The 27,196-nt window shown below is 51.4% G+C and overlaps 1 protein-coding gene across 2 annotated transcripts in view; it reads right to left on the bottom strand.

Annotated features, from left to right (window-relative positions):
• The window catches only part of RPS6KA2 (ribosomal protein S6 kinase A2), a 155,509-nt gene that overhangs the window by 36,549 nt on the left and 91,764 nt on the right, over window positions 1–27,196 (bottom strand). For both annotated transcript variants that reach the window (XM_044917246.1, XM_044917247.1), the window contains exons 6-10: window positions 26,159–26,265; window positions 23,294–23,331; window positions 20,773–20,915; window positions 14,582–14,652; window positions 11,101–11,189 (exon numbers count right to left, since the gene is read on the bottom strand). In XM_044917246.1, coding sequence (XP_044773181.1) covers window positions 11,101–11,189; window positions 14,582–14,652; window positions 20,773–20,915; window positions 23,294–23,331; window positions 26,159–26,265 — 448 coding nt within the window. The remainder of the gene's footprint in view (window positions 1–11,100; window positions 11,190–14,581; window positions 14,653–20,772; window positions 20,916–23,293; window positions 23,332–26,158; window positions 26,266–27,196) is intronic.

Here is a 27,196-nt window from a genome sequence, read left to right as displayed (position 1 = left end):
CATCTATCCATCATCCATCCATCCATCCACCCACCCACCCATCCACCTATCCATCCATCCATCCATCCATCCATCCATCCATCCATCTATCCATCCATCCTTCCATCCATCCATCCATCCATCTATCCATCCATCCTTCCATCCATCCTTCCATTCATCTATCCATCCATCCATCCATCCATCTATCCATCCATCCTTCCATTCATCTATCCATCCATCCATTCATCCATCCATCCATCCATCCATTCATCCATCTATCCATCTATCTATCTAAGTAGGCACCATGCCCAATATGGGACTTGAATTCACAACCCCAAGATCAAGAGTCACATGCTCTACCAACTGAGCCACCAGCCCCACCCTGGCTGCACTTTTGATGCTCAGGCTGGCCTCCCAGAAGGGTGAGAAAGTGCAGAAGGAGTGGGAGAGCAGGCTGCAGGAGTGCCTTCTTAGGCGGCTCTGGGTTCACAGGGAAGGGGAAGACAGCCAGATACTGGAGAGGTAGCTTCCGGCAGGACGGGACCCAGAGAGAGACTGGCGTCCACACCTGCCGATGCCGGGGACCCTGGAGACTGCTTATAAATAGTTCTGCTGGGTTTGTTCATTCTGCCCGGCCTCTCTCTTTACTTTGCTGCTTACATTAAATCCCGAGGCCTGGGGAGCGGGGCAGGGCCGAATCTGCAGAGCACAGAGGATTCGGGGCAGGGAAACTGTTTTGCCTGCCGAGGTGATGTCATGCTACCTTTGCTGGAGGTGCACAGGCAGCGTGTGAGGCCTGACGCGGACGCTGCCAACGCTGGTCTATCCGTTACACCAAACGAACGGCACTGACATCAGTTTGGGGTTAGGGGAAACTGTCTGGGGAGATGGGGCGGGGGAGTCCAAGGGAACTTGCTGTACGTTCCATTCAACTTTTCTGTAAACTTAACGCTGCTCTAAAAATAAGTCTATTAATTCAGAGGAACCAAAACCCCAGGTCCTAAGAGCTCTGGGTTTTCTCCAGGATGGGAAGGGAGAAGAGGAGCTTCGGTGGGCCAGGGACGGGGCTGGGGGCACGGGGGCGTGGGAAGGGGAGGTGGGCCATGTGGGCTAGGGCCGTGTCCAGCCAGCTCCTGTCCCAAGTCTGGGGATGGGGGTTCCGTGCCACGTGGTTTGTGAGACACAGACTTCTCGGTTCTGCACCCCGGGCTCCACAGCCCCAGCCCTGCTCCCTGTTCAGCTCCTGCTGCTCCTTGTTCAGCCTGCACCCCAGGAAGGTGGGTGCTGGGGGCTGCCGGCTGCGATGGGAGGGACCAGGAGCAGGAAGGTGTGGAGGACGGGGAAGCCGCCCCCTGCTGCTGTGGTCACGGAGGCACCGCCCACCCAGCTGCACTGTCGGGGCCTGAGAAGTCAGGTGGCGCCCTCCGTATAGGGTGCTGGGGCTCCAGGAGATGCAGCCCTCCTGGACGTGGCTGGATGGTTTCACGTCCTCATCCCCTCACCAACGTTCCCTGGTCTTTGCGCTGATGTGGGAACCACCCATGGGACAGAGGGTGGTACAGTTCAGCCCCACCTCCGACCTCCAGGGAGGGGAGAGGGCTGGAGTGATTTAATGGAGCATGCCTAAGGAGTGGGACCTTCATAAACGCCCTGTACAGCAGGGTTTGGAGAGTTTCCGGGCTGATGAACAAAAATGCATCCATGTGCTGGGAGGGTGATGTATCCCAAATTCCAAGGGGACCCCTTCAGACCTCACCCTATGCACCTCGTCATCAGTATCCTTTAAAATATCCATCGTAACAAACTGGTAATAGGAAGTAAAATGGTTTCTTGAGTTCTGTGAGCTGTTTTAGCATATTATCAGACCCAAAGAAGGGGTCTTGGAAACTCCGGATTTACAGCTGGTTGGTCGGAATCACAGGTGGTACCCTGGGCAGCGGGACTGAGCCCGGGTCTGGGCCAATGCTAGGTGGTTAGTGCCAGAACGAAGGTGAATTGTAGGACACCAAGCTGGTGTCTCCTGGGAAGTGAAGAATTTGTTGGTGTGGAAAACGCACGCATCTGGTGCCAGAAGTGTTGGTATGAGTAGAGAGAAACGGGTTCTGTCCTTCAAGGACCTCCGGCTGAGGACCCCTCTGGAGTTCCGAGTCTGGCCCCCGTTCCGAGATCTGATCCCAGCAGCCTGCAGCCCATGACAGGCCCCCAAACTGCTGCTGTCAAAAACCGTGGGGAACAAATCAGCAGTCTGACTCCCAGCACTGACCGCCCTTCAACCCACCCGTGCGCCGGCCTCCTTGTGAAGACCGGAGCTCTGGATGGAAAACCCTCCTGGTTCTGAGGATTAAAACCCCCCGATCTGTACTGCTTCCCGGCTCTTCTTTGGTGAGGGCTGCCGTGCTTCCAGAAGCACCGTGGGTCGGTCAGGGGTGGGAGCGTCAGCACACACGTCAGAGCCCGAGGTAGCACGCACCTGCTGAGTGACTCACCGGCTAAATCTCCTTGAAGAATCTACACTGCATTTTGTACCCATTCCATTTCATCCTCATTCATCATTTGCAAATACATGGTCTGCAGCAATTCAAACCAAGTGAGACACAAAGGAAATACCGGTTTTGGTGTGACTCCAAATTCTGTGCTGGTACATGCTTGGTTTTCTTGGATACTTAATCAGCACATTCTTATCTGCACTTTCTTTCTTCCACCGCAGTGAGATTTTGTACCATGTCTGTGCTTTGAGGACTCAGCAAACTTAGTCGACAGTGAATTAACACTTCAGTTATTACTCAAAAATTATAGGTGTTCCAAAAGGAGAAAAACATGGAACAGGAGGCAAATTTCTGCACACAGTTCTTTAAGGCCTACGCCCTCCTTCCTAGGGCACACAAGGTCATTGTTTTGGATTCTATAGTCTTATCCTCTCCTGAAACGAGGGAAGCGGTTGTTTTGTATTGATGACCCCTTCTTATGTCAACTGAACACAGTGCCAGTTGGGCAGAGCCCTAGGCTAGGAGGGTCAGGGAGTGCTTGTGCAGATCCTGAATCACAGCTGGCTGCTGTCGGATCTGACCCGATGCCATGGAAGTCTCCCCTTCTGTGCCAAGTGCAGGGCTGTGATTCATCCGGATCACAGAGGCAAGTGTTTACAGACAGAAAGGTCTGGAACAGAAGAATGATACTTGTCTCTTATCAGGCTTGGTGATAAGGCTTGGTCCTCTAACACCAGGTAAAGATGAGTTAAAAAAAGTTCAATGGAGCGGTAGATTCAAGAGCTCATACTTCCTGTGGTGTGAACATGTCGTCACCTGTGGTCCATCTGCAGATGGGAATATCACTGAGTGTGTTTGTGGGGACCCGCGTGTCAGACTTCCACACGTTGGTTGAGGGTGTCATCTCGCATCCAGGCGGACTTGCTTATGTCCACGCACTGTTGTGAGCGCGCCCTCCGCATGCACGGGGGATTTGCTCTACGGCACGGATGACATTCAGCCCCCTGCTCCACAGGCTTAACAAGGCGACCTCCTTCACTGTGGGGCCAATCGTCACTGGGCTTCTACGTTCTCAGTAGATTACTCTCAAAAGGTTTTGGTATCTGCCCCAAATATTTTCATTGTTTCTTCATTTCCACAGGTAGCGTTGGGAATGTTTAATCCCTGGGCCTTCTGAGATGCCTCTGAAGTATTTACTCTTTGTTTTTGAGCCACACAGTGTCCACCTCAAATTCTTTTTTTTTTAATTTTAAATTTTATTTTTTTTAAATAACCTCTACCCCCCAATGTGGGGCTTGAACTCACAGTCCCGAGATCGAGAGTCGCACTCTCCCCTGACTGAGCCGGCCAGGCGCCCCTCACGGCAAATTCTTGGTGCACGTTCAGAACAAGCTCACTTTCGGTTACTGTCCTTGCATCCTCGAGCTCCGCCCGACTGGTACACTTGTAATTTCCGGGCCATCCTGTCGGGGATGCGAACACGTCTGCTTCTTACCTCTTCATCACTTACACATTATCTACATGTTGTTTTTTCATAGTTTTGAAGTATTTGCTGTCCCTTTGAAATTTCATTTGCTCAGTGTTTAAAGCTTGGCTGTGGCTCAGAGGACACTGGTTTGAGCAGACCAGCGAGCTTGGTCTTGACCATGCCGTCCAAGGTTGGCCTGCTGCTGATGGGACCTGGGATGGGCCATCGGAGACAGAGCCGGTGAAGCATGTCTTGTGGAGACCAGCGGTGGAGAGTAGAACAGAAACAGGAAACACAGAAATCCTCTGCTAGTGGGCGGGGCTGTAGCCAACAGGTGTGCTCGGGGACTGGATCTGACGCGGTCTACACTGCTGTGCTGTTTCACACGGATCAGCACAGCTCATTCCTCTCTCAACTCCGCCACATGGCCCCTAGGAGTCCGAGGATCTCCTGGAAGTTCCTATAGGAAGACACAGATGCTCCCGAGGGATGAGCTAGAGAGCCGTCAGCGTTGAAAACAGCCCAGAGAGTGGGTTTCGTACTTCCATCCTCATCTTCCATTCTGCGGCAACGTCTGGAAAGGAAGCCAGACTTCTGTCTGGAGAGGGGTTTACTCAAAACAGCGCCTTTGTAGGGCCCTGCCCGACACACCCATTCACAAGAACGGCTACCACCGTCTGATGACCTCCCTGAGCCTGGACGCGCATCCGAGGTTCTGCACTGCTCGGCCCCGACCTCCCCGGGGGCTGGGGGGGGTGGGCGGGGAGGGGGCGCCACCTTGGCCCCAGTGCCAGGCTGCAGCGTGCGGGCTGGAACGGAGCCCCTGCCTCTCGCTCTTGTCCTTGACTTCCTGGACTTTCGAATCTTTCAGAATGACAAGTGTCCCACCTGGAGGGCACCTCTGGGGCAGAGATGAGGACATGGAGGCCGAGCGCAGGGACCGGTCTACCAAGGCCTCCCTCCCGGAACATGCCCGACCCCCACCTCCATCTCCCCGGACGCCTCTGTGGACCAACTCACCAGCGACACCAGCCCCGAGGGGCTTCTCTAGTTCACGGTGAGACCGTCCCTGGTCAGCTGCACCCTTCAGAGGGAGCCTGCGTGGCATGCCCTGGCAGTCCCCGCTCAACCCCCCCACGGGCAGGACTCCTGCGACTTTGCCCCTGGCCCCCTCCTGACGACAGCAGCTGTTTGGGGGCCACCGATGCATTTTGCCCGGGGTTCTATCACTGCGCATATCACATCGCACAATCAATACGTGTGTGACCCCTCATTCAGGTCAGAGTCCTCAGCTGCCGTGCATCTGCGCGTCGTCACAGTCAAAATGGACACGAAGTTCACTCCAAGACTCTCGAGCTCACTGCTCCCCGCGCAGAAAACAACCTGCTCCTCCCCCTTCCTCCCCTCCCATCCGGTCTACCTAGCTGCCCCCACGCCCCCAGCTTCCACCCTCCTCCCTCTCCACCCCTCCCTCCAGGACTACCAGCTCTGCTCACTCCGCCCCTGCAGCCTTCTACCATTAGCCTGGAGGCCGCAGGGCAGAAGCCGTGGACGGGACGCCCCCTTGGAGGCCGCCTCGCCATGCACCCGGGTCACTGGCACCTACTCAGGTGTTCACAGCACGTTTACCAAGCAGCAAGCACCTATAGTCAGTGGGTGGGCGAGATTGAGACTCTGGGGTGAGGACATTCAGGGGACGCTGAGGCAGAAGGGCCAGCTTTAGACCTGGAGGCCGGGGGCCTGTGCAAGTCGTGTGGGGGAGGGGCCTCGGCTTCTTCATCTGCAAAGGGTAAGAGGTCAACCAACGGCATCTCTGCTCTTCCCTCCAGCTGTCCGCTTCTGTGCACACACCCTTGGAGGGTGCCATGGATTGAACTGCGTCCCTCCGAAATTCTTGCATTAATGTCCTTCCGAGGGAGGGAAAGAGGCAGCTGGGCAGCGGGGCTGCAGGGCTGGTGCTGGGCCTTGGCCTCCGAGGGGACTCGGTGGGAGGGGAGGCGCCGGGAGGGGAGCAGGGGGACGTGGAAGCGGTTTGCTGTTTCCCAGCACCAACGTCGGCCCGGCCTCCAGGGGTTGGGTGCCTGGGGTCAGCTGGAGGGCCGGGGGCTCTTCAAGAGGACAGGACTCCAGAGACAGAGGTTCTGGCTGATTTGAAGGTGACCTGGTCATGATACAAATCCGTGTGACAATAGGCATTGGGGCGAGGCCTTCTGAGCCCCCTGAATGGCCCAGGGGCTATTTTAGGGCTAAGGCTCACAGCAAACAGAACGGAGGGGAGGACCCAGCCTTCCAATCCAGCTGCCTGTGCAGATCAAGATTCATCTACTCAACGTGATCTTCCTCCTTACGGCAAAAGATTTTTGGGCAAGTAGATTCAGTTGCCTCCCTGGGGAAAGTCGTGTCACTAATAATCCCAAATATAGTTTCTTCCTTATGCTGAGCCTGGAAATCTTCTGTTGTGAGGACTTCCAAGGGATAGCCAGTAGCTCCTGGAGAGGTGCATGATGATTCCCTTTAGAGATTAGCTGAAGGGCAGTCTTCGGCCACTGATGGGCCGACGTCCACGCCTGCTGGGGGCTCCACTGGGCCAGTCTCTCCCAAGATGATCATCTATACACTTAATGAGATAATCCCATCTTTCTCGCTCATCAACGACTTAAACTAAATAAGAAAATGATATTTTGCGTTCGAGAACTATGATTTTTGGTGACATTAAATTCGAAGACAAAGGAATAGGTTATATAGGAAATTATTTCCTTTTTCCAGAACAGAGGAAGAACAAACATGGCCCCTCCCCTGGTCACATTCATCCGGTGCACGGTGACAAATCCTCTCCAGCAAATGCAAGGATATTTGAAAGGAGAGTGACTTCCTCAGCTCCTGCAGGAGACGAGTCGGAATTGCTTCTTCTCTGGTGTGTGTTTCAGTGAATGGATGTGTCCAATGTCTTCATTTCTCTGTTCTGAGTCTGGTTCCCTGCGGGGAGGTCGGACTCACAGCCAGGCTCCCACGGGCGTGGACGGGTGGCCGACGGGGCTCGTCCCAGAGGGAAGCGTCCTGGGAGAGGAGGCGCCCACGCCTCACGCGTGCTCACGCATGCACAGTTCACAACGTGCCCAGATTTTCTGCTGGCACCCAAGAATGACAAGGCAGAGACTGGGCAGATCTTCACACCACAGACTCGGCGTCGAAAGAAAAGTTTCAGCCGTGGGCAAGGTTACTGGGGAAACACGGTGGAAGGAGCCCTTTGAGGGTGACAGGGCTGGAGTTCCTCTTCTCCATGGTTGGAGAGGCCCTGCCCTCCTTCCGGCTGAATTTGGGACCCGGCAGGTCCCCTGAATGCTTTCCTGCCAAGGAATGCCGGGCTCTCCAGAAACAGGTCACACTCTTTCTTTTTTGCAATGATCTCAGGACAAGGTTTAACAACATCAACTGAAATGCATCCCATAAAACCACAGTTTGTTCCATTTCTACTGGAGTTGCAGTTTACCAGGACTTGCGCATAGACGACTTTTATCCACTCCGTCCCACAACCACGTGGCAGAGAACAAAAACATTCCGATGAGTAGGAAGCAGCGTGACCAGGAGGTCTAGATGCGAGCCCCCATCACGGATCTGGGTGCACCCATTATCTCTGCCTTCTCATGGACTTGCGTCCTGTGTGTCAGACACGGTTCTAGCTCTTTAGGTCTTTCTAACCACACTATGAAGTAGGCACGGCCCTCACCCTCAGTTCACAGAGAGCGAAACCGGCTCAGAGAGGTGCATACATCTGCTCGAGGTCACTCAGCAAGTAAGTGCTGGACGGATGCGGCCCCCTCTGCCCAGTGCCCCTCCACCTGGGGCTCCTCACGAGCTCCCCTTCTCCTGGCTCACACTTGCCGTTGTCCACGTTCCAGCAAACCTCTCCCCCTTCCGACGAGCTCTGCCATGTACCTCTCTCTTTCTCGGTTTGCCACTTCCTTGGCTGATGCTGATCTCTCTGGCGGCCCTGAAGGCCCCACGAGAGCGAGGACCATGGTTCTGCTCCGCTCTGTCGCCAGAGCCAGAGCCTAGAAAGCACTGCGGAACCCCATGCGGGCGTGTATTATTATTTCTAGATTACATACTATACAGTCCCTCTCCTTCCTAACTAAGGGGTCCTTAAGATCTGCCGAGAGGGCTGAGAAATAGGGTTGGAGGCACTGGAGGAAGGCAGGCCAGGCACCAAACCTCCCTCAAGTCGGCTCATCCTCTACTGAAGACCTCTGCAGCCGACCCTGGAGGCTGGCTAATAAGACAACCATTCCCAATCTCCTATTCCTTGTATCCCAATCCTTGTTTTCCCACCTTCCTTTTAGTTAGACATGCCATGCGACAGTTTCTAGTCAGCAAGAAGTACAGGGAAGTCCCAGGGTTTTGGGAAAGCTTTGCCTTCTTGATAAGAGAGACAGATGCAGCTGTCCCCATCCATTTCCTCCTTTCAACTGAATGTGATGCCTGGAGCTGTGGCAGCCACTTTGTGATCAAAAGGCCCCACTCATGAGGACGAAAAGGCAATGAACTAAGGATGGTAAACTAAAAAGATAAGCAGATCTGGGCTTTTGATAACTATGGTTCGGCTGCTGAGTCAATGCTTACAACCCTCTACTGCCATGTGACTTGTTACTGCAAGAAAAATAAACTGCAGTTTGAAAAATTAAATTGTGTTAAATAATTTTAAGTTACTTAAGTGTTCTGTACTTTGCAACTAAAAGTAATTCTTTGGGATATACCCCTCTCACGAGCAAATCTCTGTGGGTTAAGACTGGCCAAGCTGCACCGCAGGCTGGCCCTGGACAGGGAGGGATTATTTTGGTGTTAGTCCCACACGGACGGAGACATTAATGATAGATAATTAATTCATGATCAGGGGAGCCAGCTCAGAAATAGGCAAACAATTATGATCTTTGCGTGGCTTTTAGAACTGAACTGAGGGACACATTTACTGTTTGGTTCTGTGCCTTAAAATGCGCTCTCATTAAGAAGTGCTGCCCACCTCCTCCCCAGAAAGCACAGCGATGAAGGGGAGGGTCTGCTCTTTCGGGGAGGCCCCCAGGCCAGGCTACACGGGATCTGATAAAAGTGCAACAACACAGCAATTCCAGGAGGGAGGGGCAGACGCAGGCCCTTTGTTCCCCGTCTGTGTTCCTGGGGCCAAGTTCTCCCGCTGTCCGCGAGATCCCCACCCACAGGACAGGGTGGCTCCACAGTGAGAGGAGGGCCTTGCAGGTGGGGCCCTGGGGCGGATACAGGGAGACCGTCAATGTGGAGAGAGGACGGGCTTCTCTGGCTCTCCTGAGCTGCTGTTTGTGGAGGCACATGCGGCTGGGGACCCTGCAAGGGGAGTCCCCAAGGAAAGGGCATGATGCAGGCACCTGCAGGAGCCGTGTCCCTCAGAATCGGGGCCCTGGCCTTGCCTCGGTCAGAGCCAGGACAAGGAGGGCCCATGATGACTCTTGGCTGGTGTCTTTAGGTCCCATCTGGGACTTTGCTGAGGTGCCCAGTAACAACAAGGTGGAGGAACTTCTGTTTAGCTCTCGACGTTCCTCCAGATCTCGAACCAAACCCACATATGCCACATCAGCCCCTGCATGTCAGCATGGTGCAAAACCCACTGTGGAGACCGCTGTGCACCCCATCCTGGACCTCAAGGCTCCCTGCCGTCCCACTGGCCCCTGGTGGCTTGGCAGCCCAGTGACCAGAGCTGCCGTCCAGGGAGGCCTCTAGCTAGAGTGAGCAGTCCCTGCCTTTAGGGCCCGGCCTCTGGGGCTCTGTTTGGGGCAGTTATCACACTGACTGGTTTTAATCAGTGTCATTTGACAACAGTCATTTTTTTTTTTTTAAAGATTTTATTTATTTATTTGAGACAGAGAGAATGAGAGAGACAGAGAGCACATGAGAGGGGGGAGGGTCAGAGGGAGAAGCAGACTCCCTGCCGAGCAGGGAGCCCGATGCGGGACTCGATCCCGGGACTCCAGGATCATGACCTGGGCTGAAGGCAGTCACTTAACCAACTGAGCCACCCGGCGCCCGACAACAGTCATTTTAACAGATACCATCCCGGGGCCTATGTGAGGTGGGTGTCGGGAGCTGGACCCATGGGGCTCTCCCCACATCCCCTTGCAGACACCTGCTCTGGTATAAAATGGGTACAGGTTCCACCATGGGATGCATTTAGACTCTGTAGCAACTCATCTATGCGACTAGCTAGATCCTTTATTTACTTATTTATTTGAGAGAGGGGGAGATTCCAGGCCTTTGCTAAACAGAAAGATTACCAGCAAGCATTTTTTATACATGTAACTTACATGCTGGATAGACTTCTAGAAGTAAAATTTCTTGGTAGAGGATTGTGTACAGTTTAAAATATTGACGGGTTTTGCCAAAGTGTTAAAATGTTGCACCACCTGCTGTCTTGACGGCAACGACGGCGGGGAATAGGAGGGCCCGCACCTTCCGTTTGGCTATGTGGTGTTTGCCACCGCGTGGGCAGAAACATGGCGCCTTGTTTCATTGTTCTCCAGCTCCCCATGCAGCCCGTGCTGTGTGGGGCACCTGCCGCCCTGATGGAGCCACCTCGTCACCGACCTCGCGTCCCTACGCTGGGCACGTACGCCAGTGCCCGTGACAATGAGGGATGAAAACCCGCGAGTGGACAAGGACGATTCAGCAGCTATGTGACCTGTGGGAGGTCTACACGACAACTCATTTGTAGAAGCACCACTGAAAAGCAACTAGGGGAAACCCTTTGTAAAGAATTGTTCTGAAAATGGATTAGTACTTAGTTAACATTCATGTAAATCTTGATATTAATATATGTTGAGATTTATTAATTTAAGAGGGATTAAATAAGAAGCAGCTTTCAGCTCTTCTGTCCTTAGTTTATGGGGTTCTAAAAGGGAAGTGAAATGAGTAGGAAAAAGTGTTACCATTTTGTGTGTAAACACCGACTTTCAGAAAACAGCTTACAAGACTTGGCCAGCGACTGTGTTTTGGAGAACCTTATCGCAGGGACACGGGAGAATATTTGCACCCCTGTTTCAGGACCTTCGCTTTCAGTGAACTTGGACAAACGTGTAGCCAGACAAGAGTGGAGCGGGGTGTGCAGGCAGCCCCTGCGGTCTGCGGGGTGCGTGCGGCTCTTACCTAGTCGGTTGCACGGGTTCCGTTTGAAGAGGGCTCTCAGCAGACTCTGGGCTTCCATGCTGAGGAACTGTGGCATGCCCAGCTTGGCTCTGCAAAACAGCGTTGTAGTTTGGGACGAGAAGGATGACCAGAGTTTTCTCCAGCACTTTGGGACCCTGCTCGGTCAGCATCAACAGACAGACCAAATCAACATGACCCAGAGCAGCAGTGCCCAAACTGTTTGGTCTTAGGGCTCTTTGGCACTTTAGAAGTCATTGAGGGCAGCAACCTACATTGTTTATATGGGTTCTACGGGAGAAATTTTTATAATAGCTATTTAATAATTCACTTACAAATAATACAAACATTAAAAATAAACAATAAAAGTCCCATGAACAGAAGTAACATTTTTAATGGAACTGAATTATGTTTTCCAAAATAACAACAAAGGCTTTGGCTAGAAGAGTGCTATTGTTTACATTCTGGGAGTCTCTTCTGGGTTAGATGAGAGACAGCCAGATACCTTTTTTTTTTTTTTTTTTAAGATTGATTTATTATTTGAGTGAGAGAGAGAGAGAGGGAGCATGCATGTGCACGGGGGACAGAGAGGGGCAGAGGGAGAGGGAGAGAGAAACTTTAGCAGATTCGGCACTGAGTGCAGAGCCCGGTGCAGGACTTAAGCCCAGGACCCTGAGATCATGACCTGAGCCAAAACCAAAGAGTCCACCATTCAACCAACTGAGCCACCCAGGCGCCCCGACAGCCAGATCCTCTTATCTTGCCCCTATGTTCAATATGTTGCCATACTATGAAGAAAATCTGGGACTTCACAGAATAGAACAAATAATCCTAAAATTTGTGTGGAACCACAAAAGACCTCACATTGCCAAAACAATCTTTTAAAAGAAGAACAAAGCTGGAGACATCACAGTTCCAGATTTCAAGTTATATTACAAAGCAGTAGTGATCAAGACAGGATGGCACTGGCACAAAAATAGACTCATAGATCAAAACAGAAAACCCAGAAGTAAACCCCCAATTACATGGTCAATTAATCTTTGACAAAGCAGGATAGAATATCCAATGGGAAAAAGACAATCTCTTCAACAAATGGTGTTGGGAAAACTGGACAGCACCATGCAGAAGAATGAAACTTGACCATTTTCTTATATCATACACAAAAATAAACTCAAAATGGATGAAAGACCTAAATGTAAGACCTGAAACCATAAAAATCCTTGAAGAGAACACAGGCAGTAAGGTCTGACATCGGCCCTAGCAACGTTTTTCTAGATGTGTCTCCTAAGGCAAGGGAAATAAAAGCAAAAATAAACTATTGGGACTACCTCAAAATAAAAATCTTCTGCACAGTGAAGGAGAGAATCAACAAAGCTAAAAGGCAAACTACTGAATGGGAGAAGACATCTTTAATTGACATAGCTGATAAAGGGTTAGTATCCAAAATATATAAAGAACAGATACATCTCAACATCCCCCTAAACAAATAATCCAATTTAAAAAATGGGCAGAAGATATGAACAGACATTTCTCCAAAGAAGAAACCCAGATGGTGGACAGACACATGAAAAGATGCTCAACATCACTCATCATCAGGGAAATGAAATCAAAACTGCAATGAGATGTCACCTCACACCTGTCAGAAAGACTAAAACCCAAAACATAAGAAACAACAAGTGTTGGCAAGGATGTGGAGGATGTGGAGAAAGGGGAACCCTCTTACACTGTTGGTGGGAATGCAAACTGGTCCAGCCACTTTAGAAAACAGTATGGAGTTCCTCAGAAAGTTAAAAATAGAACTGCCCTATGACCCAGCAATTGCACTACTAGGTATTTACCCAAAGAATACAAAAACACTAACTCAAAGGGATGCATGTACCCCTATGTTTACAGTGGCATTATCTATAGTAGCCAAACTATGGAAGCAGCCCAAGTGTCCACTGACTGATGAATGGATATAGAAGATGTGGTCTATATATACAACGGAATATTACTTAGCCATAAAAAAGAATGAAATCTTGCCATTTGCAAAGACTTGGATGGTGCTAGAGAGTATTATGCTGAGTGAGATAAGTCAGTCAGAGAAAGATAAATACTATATGATTTCACTTGTACGTAGAATTTAAGAAATGAAACAAATGAGCAAAGAAAACGAGAGAGAGAGAGAGAGACAAACCAAGAAACAGACTCTTAACTATAGAGGACAAACTGATGGTTACCAGAGGGGAGGTGGGTGGGGGGATGGGGGAAATAGGTGAAGGGGATTAAAGAGGGTACTTATCAGGATGAAAAAATAAATAAAATAAAATCCACCAATCTAACTTATCCAAATAACTGCAAAAAAAAAAAAAAAATCAGGGAAAGGAGGAGCTTGCAAGGCCCCAGGAGGGTCTCAGACCCCCAGGGGTCCTCAGATCATGCTTTAGGATCCATCGGACCACAGTTTGGTGCTGCCCATTCAGAAGTCCACACCTAGGATTAGCTGGAGGGAATTATTCTAGTTTTAGAAAAAGTAAAGATCTTGTTCCCCCTTAAAATTAAGAGAAACAGAGATAACCAACACAAAATAACGGACTGCAGCCACATATGTCAGCCACAATGAAGGTCACCTGATGCCGGAAGACACTGCTCAAATCCTCTCTATGGGTTTCCTCCACTAATTTCTATCCTTCCATTTATACAATGGGGTAACCTACAAAAACTTAAGCTTTTTAGGTTCCTCTCGCTTTTATAAAAGTCCATCTGCAGTGTTGAGAGAGCTGGTTAGCACCAGCAGCTTTATGGCTTGTCCTTCAGGGGCAGGAGTCCATGTCCTCGCACAGTAGGGGGACCTCGATTTGAAGTAGGGGTCTACCTGTTCCCCAGCCACTGCCCTACTCCCATCCACATTCCTCCCAGATCTCTCCCTTCTGACATCATGCTTAGATGAAGCCTGCTCACATGTAAGGTGTTATAGCAAGACCAGCACTGGGTTTAGACTTCTTTCTAGGATCCTAAGAGCAAATCCATTTGCATGGTAAATGATTCTTCCTGAGAACTGAACAGAAAATTTGTTTGTATTCAATCTCATGGGCAACATGATTCCTGCCAACGTCAGGCAGGAGAGCTTGGGCGCCTGCACGAATGGGGTCAAGAGGTAGAAAAAGAAAGGGGACCCCTCCTCTTGCGTTCCCTCTGGAGCCCCTAAATCCTTCTGCCCTTCTGAATCTGTACTTTGTTTGTGACGGTCACTAATCACCATTTCTAAAATCCCTGTCATTGGGCAACATATGCAATTTTCCATGTCATCTGTGGTGGAAGACTCCATCAGGGTCACTCAGCGATTCATTCACTCTACCCACTGTAATTAAAATGCCAAGAATGCTTCTTATGGTTATTGCTAATGCCTACTCAGTGATCTGGGTTTCCAAGATGGAAGCTCTTGCTATCAGAAGGTGCTAAGGAGTACAGGACGGATGCCCAAGGGTAAGTGTTTCATACTCACTTGAGGATGAGGGCCATGGTCTCCTTCCTGTCCTTCCCCTGGAACGGCAGAGATCCCGTGAGCATCTCAAACTGCAGAGCAACACAGAATAGGGAGAGTGAGTGTTCAGACTGACCAGATGTAACAGCAGAGAGCCTGAATGGGCAAAATGCAACCACGTTCATTAATCCATTCCAAATCCTGACGCATGACGCCTAGATGCTGGCCAGCATGCGCTGTGTACATGAGCGACCAGAACGGCCTCATGGAGCTCACAGTTCAGTGGGGAGGCAGACAAGAGACAAACACCGGAAGTCTGCAGTGGGTAAGAGGGGCTGAGTGTGGTGGAGATGTGAAGGGGGACGTGAAGGGACGGCAGTCGGGCTGCACAGCTTCTATGGGGTTGGTTGAGGACCCGTCCTTCTCTGGTGGGTGCTGTGGAGGGGACCAGGGCGGAATGACTTCAGTCCATCCGTAACATCTGGTGAAAACACGATGGCACCAATAATGTTTCCAATACAGGCTGCCACACACCAAAAATAGTAAGCAGACCTTTGCCAGGATGGGCTCTGTGATAAAGACAGGATTGAGGGTCAGCCTTCCCCGAGCAAGGATTTCTCTCTCACACAAAAGCCCTGACGATGCGGGCTCAGGAGGCAGGGCCTGCAATCGCACGGCATCCCCACTACAACGTGTACTCCGACTCGTTCGGAAGAAAGCACCTAGGGCAGCAGCCTGTCCTTGAACACAGGACACCGAATCTAAGTGAAATGGGCCACAGCATCCGTCCCGGGCCGTGTCTGCGTGTCATTTCAAATTACTGTTGAGCCTTGAATGACACAGGGGTGAACAGCAAGGGTGTGAGGTACCCACTACATACATGGGTCTTCTCCCAATACATACAGTACTATTCTGTAAACGCATTTTCTCTTACGATTTTCTTAATAACCCTTTCTTTTCTCAAGCTTACTTTATTGTAAGAATACGGTATGTGGTACATATCATGTACAAAATGCGGATTAATATACTGTTTATGTTATCATAAGGCTTCTGGTCAACACCAGGCTATTACCAGTTAATTTTGAGGGGAGTCAAAAGTTACATGTGGATTTTCGACGACCTTCGGGTCAGCGCCCCTTATCCCCATGTTGTTCAAAGGTCTACTGTATAAGAAAACAGCCTCAGTGCAGGACTTTGTATGATCTTATTAAATTTGCCTTAGTTTTGATTTTGATGGCGTGTCTCTGTCCCTTTAAAATTTATCCTATAGTATTTTTCCTCTGCATTATGAAAATCTTGGGAAATACATCAAAGTAGAAAGACCAAAACAATCACCCATAACCCCATTATTCAAAGAAAGATGGAATTAACATTTGTTATTTCCTTCTAGTACTTTCTTGAAGCTGTTTTTTTTTAAAAACATGGTTTTATATATTCACCTTTCACAATAAGATAAAAACTTCCATGCTGATTATAAAATCTTCGTAATATCACTTTATATGTGGATATGCCAAAACATGTTTATTTGTTGTTGGGCACTTAGAGCATTTCCTGCTATTATAAGTAATACTGAAATGTACATAAAAGCTTCCCTAAGATTTGGAGTTATCCTGATGGTGTGCTACCAGGAATGAAATTATAAACTTAACGAAATGAATGTAGTTAAGCCTTTATTAATACTCTTGGTTTGCTTTCTGCAAGTAAAATTTTAAAAGAAATTTAAAAATTCCTGCCTGTTGTGATGTTTGAAGGCTGTTCTACCATACTAACCACCACCTGCTGTCTGTCCCGTGCTCACGTGTTTGGTGCGGGCGCACAGAACAGACTGCAGGCGACCAGTCAAGATGTAAGTCATAAAAACTGGGAGTAAGAGAGTCCCCGAGAGAATCTGAAAGTGGACAAACAACTAAATTGAAAGGTAGAATGCTCTGGCAGATGAGCTGTCCATCTGATAAAATAGGAGGAAAGTTTATAAGTTGACCTTGGAAGTTAAAATAGGTCTTAAAATAGAATCATATTAGCAAAGAAAATGCTCTTCCTATTTTGGTTCTATCTTTTTTCCCCCTCCCTCCTTTCTTTCTTGAGTCTACTATGAATGAAATTCAATTTCAAGGAAACGCCTTTTAGGCCACGTGAAACCAGAAAGCTATTAGTCATTGCTACAAAAATGGAGCCCATCCTAAAGTCTGTGCATCATGTAACTATCTATTATGAATCAACCAGCAACTTGAACACATCTGCCTAGTGATTACTTCTTAGCTTTGACTATGACTCCCAGGAGCCACATTCTTTGTGTTTCTCTCCCTCCAGCCTGCTTGTCTTCCTCCTACATTGTTCTTCCCCATGCAACACAGTGGGAAATCCTGAACCGTTTAGGAACACCCAACACGATGGCATACGTGAGTGTTCAATGAATGAAGATGATGATGGTGGTGGTGATGATGGCGAAGCTATGTATTTTCTCAACCCACACGTGTCTCTCTGCTTTGGCTTCACTTCCAGCCCCTTTAAGGGTTCCCTTTCTATCACACGGGGACAAAGGAGGTCATTTTGGTATTACTGTTCTCATCAAGAAATTTCTCAGTATTTAAGCATCTCATTAAATCAGGGCATTTCTGATGAGCTTTCCCGGGACATTACATATAGTAGGAGTTTTGGTCTGGTGTTGAACAAGACTGAGACTGGCCAAGGTTTCCAGGGCAAACTAATACAAACCATGGTTTGCCGTGGGGTCTCATAGTCCAGCACAAGTGCTGGGGGTACCCCAAGGGATGCATTCACAAGGGAGCTCCAAGGTCGGCCGTGGAAATGTGCAGAGGGAACCCGGAGAGACTCGGGTATAGCTTCACTATGTGTGAGTGCTTATGAAATTTCCAGAAAGATAAATATTCTGATGTGTCTGGGGATAGTTCTGATGGTTAGGACTGGAAGGTTGGTGGGGTTGGTGCCAGTGACGTTTACTGAGTAGAGGGAGGGATGCCACTTCTCATCCTACAATGCATAGGACAGCCTCCACCCAAAGAGCTGTCCAGCCCCAAACCTCAACAGTTGAAAGCCCTGTCTAAAGGGACATGCAATGAGCCTGAAGCGAGTGGCCAGCCCCGGGGCACTGACACGGGAGGAGCCCCAGTGGTGCTGCGAGCAGTGGAATGAGAAGCTTCTCTGTAAGGGGGACACTTCATAGCAGGGAGCCTACAATTCAAGTTCATTCGGTCGATCGACATTCTTACAAAAGAACTCAAGAGCAAGTTACATCTTAATCTGAAAACAGACAAGCACAAATCCTACAACGAAATGGACCGTTTGAGATGGCAGCAGTCCCCGGGGCCGGGTGCGCAGGGCTGGATTTTGCTCACCAGGTGTATTTATGTTTGTGCAGAGGTGTCAGGGTGCTTGGGGCACAGACAAGTCCCCACCTCACTGTGCACCACCCCTGCTCTGAGCACTCAAAGGTCGATGCTGACCTGCTCCTCTCAGCAGCCTCAGGAGGAAGCCTTGTGTCCTTGTGTCCTTTCCCAGGGGCGGCGCCTGAGCCCTGAGCCAGCGATATGTGTGCATCAGTGTACAAACAATTTACACAGATACTTGTGTGTGAACATCCACACACGTTTAGTGCTGGCAAAGAATGGGAGAAGAATCTCAGGTGGTCTCACAGGTGACCTGGCATTCAGGAGATGTTTCTAAAGCACCCACAAAACACAACCCCAACTCCTCCTGAAAACTGAGTTCCAGACGAGTGTGGAGATGTTAGGGACCTACCATTGCAATGGACACCATCACTACGGCTTACGTTCTTTTCCAGTTACAAGTACCTAACTTCAGACATTCGATTCTGTTCAAGGACAAAGATCTCCACCATGAATGTAGGTGTCTTCATACGGGCTCTCTGGAGGGCACTTGGGGACCATGAGAGGACACGGGTGTAGTTCCTCAGTGGAGAAACGCAAGGGATGGGCAGCAAGCCCTTCCAGGGTGCAGACCGTTCCTCGGGCCCTCCCTCCATGGCTCTGCCCCGCCTTTAACAAAGCCGGGGCAGGGCACCTTGTAAACACAACATGCCCTCAACTGACCTCTTCCCGAAGCTGAGCTCAGACACGACACTAAATGCCACACCAGACCCATCCTTCTATTGCAAATGGCAATTTGGAAGTCATTCCTGGTGTTGCCCAAGGAAGTGCTGAACGCAGGGATCCTGACATCTGGCTGCAAGCTGGTTGCCACTTGGGGCCAAAGGGTTTGGTGGGCAGGACGAAATGAGAATGTGGCTTTAGAACAATGATGTGATCTTAAACCAATCACCGAAGAGCTTTATTTCCACTTCTGTAACCAGAAAGAACGATATCTTTCCCACGTAACGTGGAGATTTTTTGGTTCAGGTGAAATGCACGGTGCCTCCCAAACTCGGAGCCACAAGACGTACTCTGTTGTCGTTGAAAGCCCCTCCTGCTTCCTGCCGCTGAGCAAAACAGCCGTGCTAGAACCAGCTGCCGTGAGACACCGAATGCGGGGTCCTTTCGACTGAAATGATGCCACCAATTCAAAGCAATGCCCAGTACCCACAGTCCCTGGTGTGTCAACGATGCCAGACGGTAGCTGGAACCAGGTCTCCTTTAGAGAAGCCAAGAACCAACCTCTATGATATTCCCCAAACTCCAGAGCATTCCTATAGCTTCGGGACAAGGAAGGGCAGGGGACCCCAGGTGGAGGTTAGGCTGGGGAGCCCACAGCGGTGTCACCCCCACGGGGCACAGAGCTCACTGAGCATGGCCGCTGCTGTCTGTGATGGGAGTCCATGCAGAAGGTCATGGGGGTGCTGAGGAAATGCCACGTGCTGGGGAGACACTCCGAGGGGGGAATCACAACATAAGATGACAGACTCATAACAGCAACTTGTCAAAGTGCAAAGAAGACACAAGACAGAGCCAAGCTAAGGTTCCCCAGGAGACACCTCTGAACCCCACCTCCAGACACGGCCCAGGGGGCTCTGCAGCCAGGAAGTGAGGCAAGTGGTGTGGTGGCAAGGCAGGTGGCCTGGACACACAGAAGCTGGGCTTGGGACACATGGAGCTGGGCTTGGGACGCACGGGAGCTGGGCTGGGGATGCAGGGAGCTGGGCTGGGGACACACAGGACCTGGGCTGGGGACGCAGGGACCTGGGCTGGGGATGCATAGGAGCTGAGGCTGGGGACGCATGGGAGCTGGGCTGGGGATGCACAGGAGTTGGGCTGGGGATGCACAGGAGTTGGGCTGGGGACACACAGAGCTGGGCTTGGGATGCATGGGAGCTGGGCTGGGGATGTACGGGAGCTGGGCTGGGGATGCACAGGGCTGGGCCTCACACCAGCTGAGTGACCTTCCATAGCGTCAGAAGTCCGATCTGGGCTGAGAGCACGGGCAGCATGGAAGGCCACAGGCACAGTGCTGGCTGGGAGGATGGGCAGAGGGACAGGGTAGGAGGAAGGGAGAGGAAGGACCGTCTGGGGACAGGGAGCCAACACCACTTCTCTGACTACAGAATCCCCCAGGCCAGGTGGTGTCTGGGTCTGCGCTCTGTCTGTGAACATGCACGAGCTAAAGAAAATTCAAGTTTCTTGATGTAGATGTAAAAACATCTCAGTCCATGTGTATTTTGGCTCATGTTAATTTTTTTTTTTAAAGATTTTATTTATTTATTCATGAGAGACAGAGAGAGAGAGGCAGAGGGAGAAGCAGGCTCCCAAGGAGCAGGGAGCTGGATGTGGGGCTCGATCCCAGGACCCTGGGATCATGACCTGAGCCGAAGGCAGACGCTTAACCATCTGAGCCACCCAGGCGCCCTTGGCTCATGTTAATTTTTGTAACTAAGTAGAAGGATTTTGTGTTTGACATAAGAGAAATGTCTTTAATATGAAAATCACCACATTCCTTAAAATCTTCATGCTCAGCCTGTAAAAATGTTAAGTATAAAGAAGGTTTGATTCTAAATGCATTTGTGTCCTTATCTGAATCCCAGTTCTGTTTCCTGGGGGTGGGAATTTGGGATGGGCAGAGGAGGAGGTTGCAGGAAATGGTGGCCTCCTTGTCCGTGAGTCACCTGGGGACACACTGCCTATCCACATTTCAAGCACTGTTTCCCCTGCTCATTCCTGGACCTCTGGGCCAACCTGGGGATCGGACCGAGTGCTGGGGATCAGCGACAAGGGATGCTGCCGCGGACTGGGGAGGACCATTACCATGAGCACGCCGAAGGACCACCAGTCGGCGCTCTGCGTGTGTCCCCGCCGGTTCACCACCTCGGGCGCCATGTACTCTATCGTCCCGCAGAATGAGTAAGCTCTCTTGTCGTGGTCGATGGCCTCTTTACTCAGCCCAAAATCTGAAAGTGAAAGAGCACACGGCACTGCCTCAGTCGGAGAGGCACCAGAACTGTTTCCATGCTGACCCCCAACCCGCGAGCTTCCGCGTCATTTATGGGACTTCAACCCACTCTGTCCCGGCCACGGCACCCCCCTCGGAAGCAAGTGTCCTTACGCCCCCGCGTGGTACTTTCCCCAGCTCAAGGTCTTTCAGGAATCTACAAAGCCTGGGGGGCCTGGTAACAGTATCGAGAAGCTGTATTTCGCCGAGACAGGAGAAGTCCCAGGAGCCCTGCTGTTTACGAGGCACAGCAGGTGGCCTGGGCATGCTGATGCTCCAGGTCCCGGGGCTGGGATGAGATGGGAGGGGAGGGGTAGCCCTGAAGGAAAGGGCTGGAAGAGAGGTCCAGGCAGAAGGCTACTGGGGAAGGAGGTCCCTGGAGGTGAGGCACAAAGGAAAGACAGGCGAGTCTGATAAGGACAGTGGAGCATTTGCCGTGAGCGCTTCCCCTCTCCCTCCTCCAAGAAATCCTCAGTCCGTTCTACCTTCTTCCAAAGCTTGTGTGTTCATGCACTTAGTGACTGAAGGACACAGGGAACACATTGCTTCTAAGATGAGGGCACCCCTTCAGTTTCAGCATGTTTGAGAAGAAGGATAATATCCATCAGTTCCGTCCAGGGCCACGTGCTGAGTGAGAACATCAAATGCCCACGGGTGGGTTTGCTCACTCGCAGCAAAGTGGCTTGCTTTACACATCAGAGTCTGGGAGGGGGCTGTTTGCAATCTGTGCCTGGCCCAAATGGCAAATTATCACATATTATGAACTTGGGGTCATGATTAATAATAGTAATAATAATAATAATACAATCTATGATTATTAAATCAGAGAAAGCCCAAACTCTGTCATATTATAGATAAATTGGACACGGTAGCTCCATATGCATTCCAGCTGCCAGGCACAAGGCACAAGTGTGACTTTTATAGGGTACGTTCAGTTCCTCATTTGGCAGAGAACACGTCGGAAGTATTAACAGAATCGTAAATCTCCACTGCATGCCACGTGACCCTGATGGCATGACATTACAGGTCAGGAATGGGTGGGCTGAAGGTTCGCTGAAAGGGGTAATCAGGGTCTGGTATATAAGTTCATGAGAACTTTTAAAAATTGAACTTTGAACATTAACAAGCCTGTAAAAATACTTAACCAATATTTATTGCCAGTTACTATGTGCACTCCGCCAAGTCTTGGGGATCCACGAAGACAGGGTAAACCCACCCTTGAGAAGACAGGGCATGGTGGCATGCAGGCCAGCAAGTGAGGGGCAGCGCGACCACATGGGGGCCACAGAGTAGGGAAGAAGGGGTGCTGAGAGAAGCTTTGAGGTAAGAACGGCGGTCGACCAGGCACCCTTAGCAGGGACAAGCTTCTAGGGGAGGAGAGGAGAGTGTTAGTTCAGGAAGAGCAAACTGGTGGACATGCAGGAATGGGCGCGTATGGACATGAGGCAGAACCAGGTCAGCAGGACAGCTGGTGGGGGAATGGCCCCCAGAGATGCCGTCATCCAGAGCCCCAGAACCTGTGAGGAGGTCACCTCACAGGTCAAAGGGGTCCTGCAGGAGTGATGAGCCAAGGATCGTGAGATGGGGTGGTTGTCCTGGATTTTCCAGGTGGGCCAGGTGACACAAGAGCCCTTATGTGGATTTGGGGGCAGAGCCACAGGGATTAGGGAAGGCCGTGCTGCTGGCCGTGAAGACGGAGGATGGGGCCACAAGCTGAGGGATGTCAGCAGCTCCTAGAAGCTGGAGAAGGCAGCAGAACAGGCTCTCTGGAGCCCCCTGAAAGATAAGATGAGCAGGTGTGCTACTGGAAGCCACTCAGTCTGTGGTGACCGTGATACCAGCAAGGGGAAATTAATACAATGCGTGCCATGGAACTGGGGTGTGTGTTTTCAGGTCACTCCAACTGGGTGGCAACGGGGCGGGCGTGAGGTTTCAGTAGGAAGGCAGGCTCCCATGTGCATTCACACGTGGTCCCTGAAGGCAGGAGGGCACCAGAGTGTGGGGACGTGCTCCCGGGAGAGCACCGATATTTGCCCCACATCAGTACTGTGCATCATCATTCTTGAACAGTCAGCCAGGGATGAGAGTCTGCAGGGAAGGTGCTGGAAGTTTCTTTGGACAGGAGAGAGGGAAGGAAGGGGACCTGGAAAGTTTGAGCATTTCTAGAGGCTGTGAGGACGCACACCAACGTAACATAAGTGAGCTCTATGAAAGCTTCAGCCAAATCAGAGACACCACCAGCAAATGCTGGTGCTAGGAGGGCTTTGGCTCTGAGCTGCTCCCCACATTTACCAGGGCTGAGGTGAAGTCACCGGGAGACTGCCGTCCTCTACAAACCTGTGATCTTGATGTGTCCCTCTTCGTCCAGCAGGATGCTGAAAGAGAGGGGAGAACACAGATGCTTTACCAGAGGCCTGCTCAGCTGGGGGGTGTGCAGACCTCGGGGGGCACAGCAGGGCGGCCTGGGCAGCAGTCCCCACGCGGGGGTCGCCTGCCACGTGCAGATGTGGGCTTCGGGATTTACTGCTTCCCCAGTCAGCAGCTTCTGCTGGGTCACCAGTGGATTCAGATCCACAGTGTTTGGGGTTAACCAGGCAAAAGCTGGGACCTGCAGGTTCAAGACTTTCTTTAGCCCACAGTGAGGTTCAGGAACCCTTCAGACCGTCCCGCATGAAGAACATGATTGAGAGGGTCCAGGATTGTCTTGGCCTGTGGAGATCGGGAGCCTCTTGAATTTTTCCCTACCCAGGCAGGCCCTCAACGGCCAGAGGCTCACTATTTCTCCCCAATACCCCTCTATGAGCACCACCCTTCCTCTCGGGATGCCTGGGGCCTCAGCATCAAGGAGGCTTGGGGCTCGGCAGGCTGCCCCTTGTCACAGGTGCTATCCCACCGGGTGTCTTTGTCCCACCAGAGCCTGACACCTGGAGCACTGGCCTAGAGGGAGCGTCCGCCTTGCTCTTCCGAGCTCTGCCGGGGGAGGGTGCTCCTCACTGCAGGGCAGAGGGTGAGCCGCAAGGGCGGACACAGGCCAGCACTTGAGGAAGCCCTTCTTCCAGGCTGTCAGCCCTCGGGGTTCCCCAGGGCTCCGAGTCTTCCATTTCTTTCTTTCTTTCTTTCTTTTTTTTTTTTGCTGTAATTAAATCCTGTCCCGTCAGCTCCTGGGGGGTACCAGGCAGCCTTAAAGAGACCAGGAAGAGAATGGCGAGGAACCAAAGCAAGGCCGGCTGCCTTAACAGGCAGGCAGAGTAGTGGCATCCTGACCCACGCGAGCACGTGGATGGACCTGCGGACAAGGAGCCGAGTGCAGTGAACCGGGCACCACAGAGGAGACGTGCGTTCCACTTATAAGGGGGACCTAGAGCAGTCAGAGCCATAGAAGCAGATGGTGGAGGGTGCCAGTACTGGGCAGGGGTGGTGCAGCAGGGAGTGGGCGTCTCACGGGGACAGAGTTTCAGTTTTGCGAGGTGCAGAGAGTCTGGAAGATGGACAGCGCTGGTGGCTGCACGGAGATGTGAGTGTGTGCTGCACACTTACAAAGGCTGAGACGCTCACTTTCTACTGTTTTTCTTGCCACAGTTAAAAACATCTGCCATGGGATTAAAAAAAAAAGACCTACTATTTTATAGAAATGTGAAGGAAAATGTTACAGCGCATCATTAAGATGACAGTTTATCATGAAAGAGGTGAACGTTTTCATCTTTGCTTTTCAGTTAGACTTAATCTTTGCCTGGAAATGAGCAGCTTTCCAGATGAATCCCCTACTCACTCTATTTGACAACAGAATCTTCTTTCTTCAACTCTGTGATTAAATATTACTATTTTTAACGGTAAAGATCCCTTTGACCTTTAAAGAGAGAGAGAAGCAGGGAGCACGCCCCAACAGGTGCCCGGGGCTCACGGCTTTGGGATCTGCCTCACGCGAGCACTCGCTGAGGGAGGCAGCTGTACTTAATAGGATACTGTTCTCTCCGAGGGGACGCTGACGATAGGGCCTTTTGCGATTATCTAGACATTTAGTGAGGTGTGCAGCCTGTGATGTTCGACCGGAGCGAGCTACTGTGGGTCGTTAAGTCAAAGCCATGCAAGATGTGCGCATCCTGCTGGTGTGGGACAAATGGACTTTCCTTCCTGTATGGGCACAACGTTGTCCAGACGTTCCCCATAAAAGACTACCACATCCAATAAAAATGGCAGCAGAGCGGAGCTGTCTTTTCCTCAGCTCGGTGTCCATGGAAGAGGAAAGGCCGAGGAGCACGGGCTGAAGCTTGCTTCCTGAGCCCTCGGCGATGAGTCAGCCCACGGCTATGGGCTGCCTTGTGCCCAAAGCTGGGGGGTCCCACCAGGCTCTACCACAGGCAGTTGTGGGCCTCGGCCTCGGTGCGTGGAATCGAATAGTCTCACGGGGCAGTGAATATACTGAGTGAGAAAATCGTGACTTTGCCTTCAGGACTATGGCCAGGCGGTCCTCCTGAACCTAAAATAGCGCCCACTAGATCCCTCCTTCTTCATGTGGGCCACTGCTGTGTGTCTGCTCTACACAGAATATACGAAAAAACCCTGAAACGGAAACTGTGATTTTGGAGGGACTTTAATCTTTCAATTGAGGATAGCTAAAATATCCTAAAATATTACAGATGATCTTTGCCAAAGGTATGCAAAAGCTCATTGGAAGATCTGGGGAATCTGGCGCTACTGTCTTTCAGAAAAACTCTCCGGAAGGCTCGTCTGACTCGCCACCTGGACAATGGCCTGCTGGAGTCGTGGAGGCTTCCTGGCTCTGCAGAGGACGGCCCCAAAGGGACCGGAGCGGAGAGGCAAGCTAGCGTCGGGGTGCATGTCTGAGGAGTTCCCCACGGTGGGAGAGGGGGCAGCTGTGCGGCAGGAACCCCCTCCCTGCCCAGCCTTACCCGAACAGCAGGGACAGGGGCCCCGGCCCGGCCTCCACCAGAGCGTTGTTATGAGGATCAGGTGAGAGGCGCTGCCGGGAACGGCCTGTACCAATCAGCATCAGCCACGCCTGTTTGGGCACGGTGTCAGGGGCGGGCGGGTGGAACCCGCGTGGGGGGTGCCCGCAGCAGGACGGCCCCAGCCTACTCCCTGCTGTGCACCCACGTGGGAATCAGAGAGAGAGCAGCAGCTCCCAGCAGGGGCAGCAAGAAGGGCGGTGTGGAGGCGGCGTCCTACCACGTCCTCACTTACTTCTCAGGCTTCAGGTCTCTGTAGATGATCCCCAGGCCGTGGAGGTGGTCTAAAGCCAGGGCCAGCTCAGCCAGGTAGAACTTGACATCCTCCTCGGTGAACATCACCTAGGAAGCGAGAACAAGATTGTTTGGCTTATTCTGTGGCTGGTTTGTTTTGAAGAGCTCTGCCAGAGAACATCATGAGTCAGCCCCGCAAAGTGCACTGGGCTCAGTCCTGCTCTGCGGAAGATCACAGGCTCCCCTCCCCCGTAACACTCTGCTGGCTCTCACAATGGAAAAATGAGCTCTCTTTCTAGTCTGGAGATCAGTGAAGGCAGAAGAGCAGTTCCCTACAAAGATGGTTAATTAGCCCGTAAGTGGAGCACTTAGTCTCCTCCTCCTCCTCGCCTCCAGGAATCACGGAGCTCTGGGCTTGATATTTTAATATGAGCGGTTCGGATGTGAAGCGACACCCCGAAGGGCTGAGGAAGGGCTACTGAGAACGTATCCGGGATCTCGTCCCCACTCCCTTCCATCTACCCAAAGTGGGCCGAGTTCTAGCAAAAACAACATTTACGGGGCGTAGAGTCCGTGAGGCACCCGGGCCAGGGGAGGCTGGCTGAGAGGGACCCGTGGGCGTCAGGGTCCACGAGTCGGGCATCCTGGTTCAGGTGAGCTGACGCATTCACCAGGCCAGGCGCCCAGCACCCTTCAAAGCCATCGTCTGGGGGACGTTTCCATTCCTCCCGTGCTTGTTAGAATCAGCGTGTAATATTTAAAGTCACCCTCTAGAAAGGCAGATTTGTTAGCACAAACCAGTTTTTACATTCACCATGAGAAATCAATGTCATCGACACTGGAATTGTGTATGATGACTGAATTCTCTCTCTGAACACAGACACAGAAAGAATCAATACAGACTCAGCGGGCTGCCTGGGACGCACAGAGTTAGAATAAGGGCCGTTGGGGAAGAGGATGGTGACCACGTCAGGCTGGCGCAGGTGGGGCCCATCCATTCCACAGAAGGGGCACTTCCCATCGGCGCCGGGACTCACGC

This window comes from Neomonachus schauinslandi, chromosome 8, assembly GCF_002201575.2.
Source record: "Neomonachus schauinslandi chromosome 8, ASM220157v2, whole genome shotgun sequence".
NCBI lineage: Eukaryota > Metazoa > Chordata > Mammalia > Carnivora > Phocidae > Neomonachus > Neomonachus schauinslandi.
Note: the sequence above shows the minus strand (reverse complement) of the source record. Positions and strands in the feature narration are given on the sequence as shown.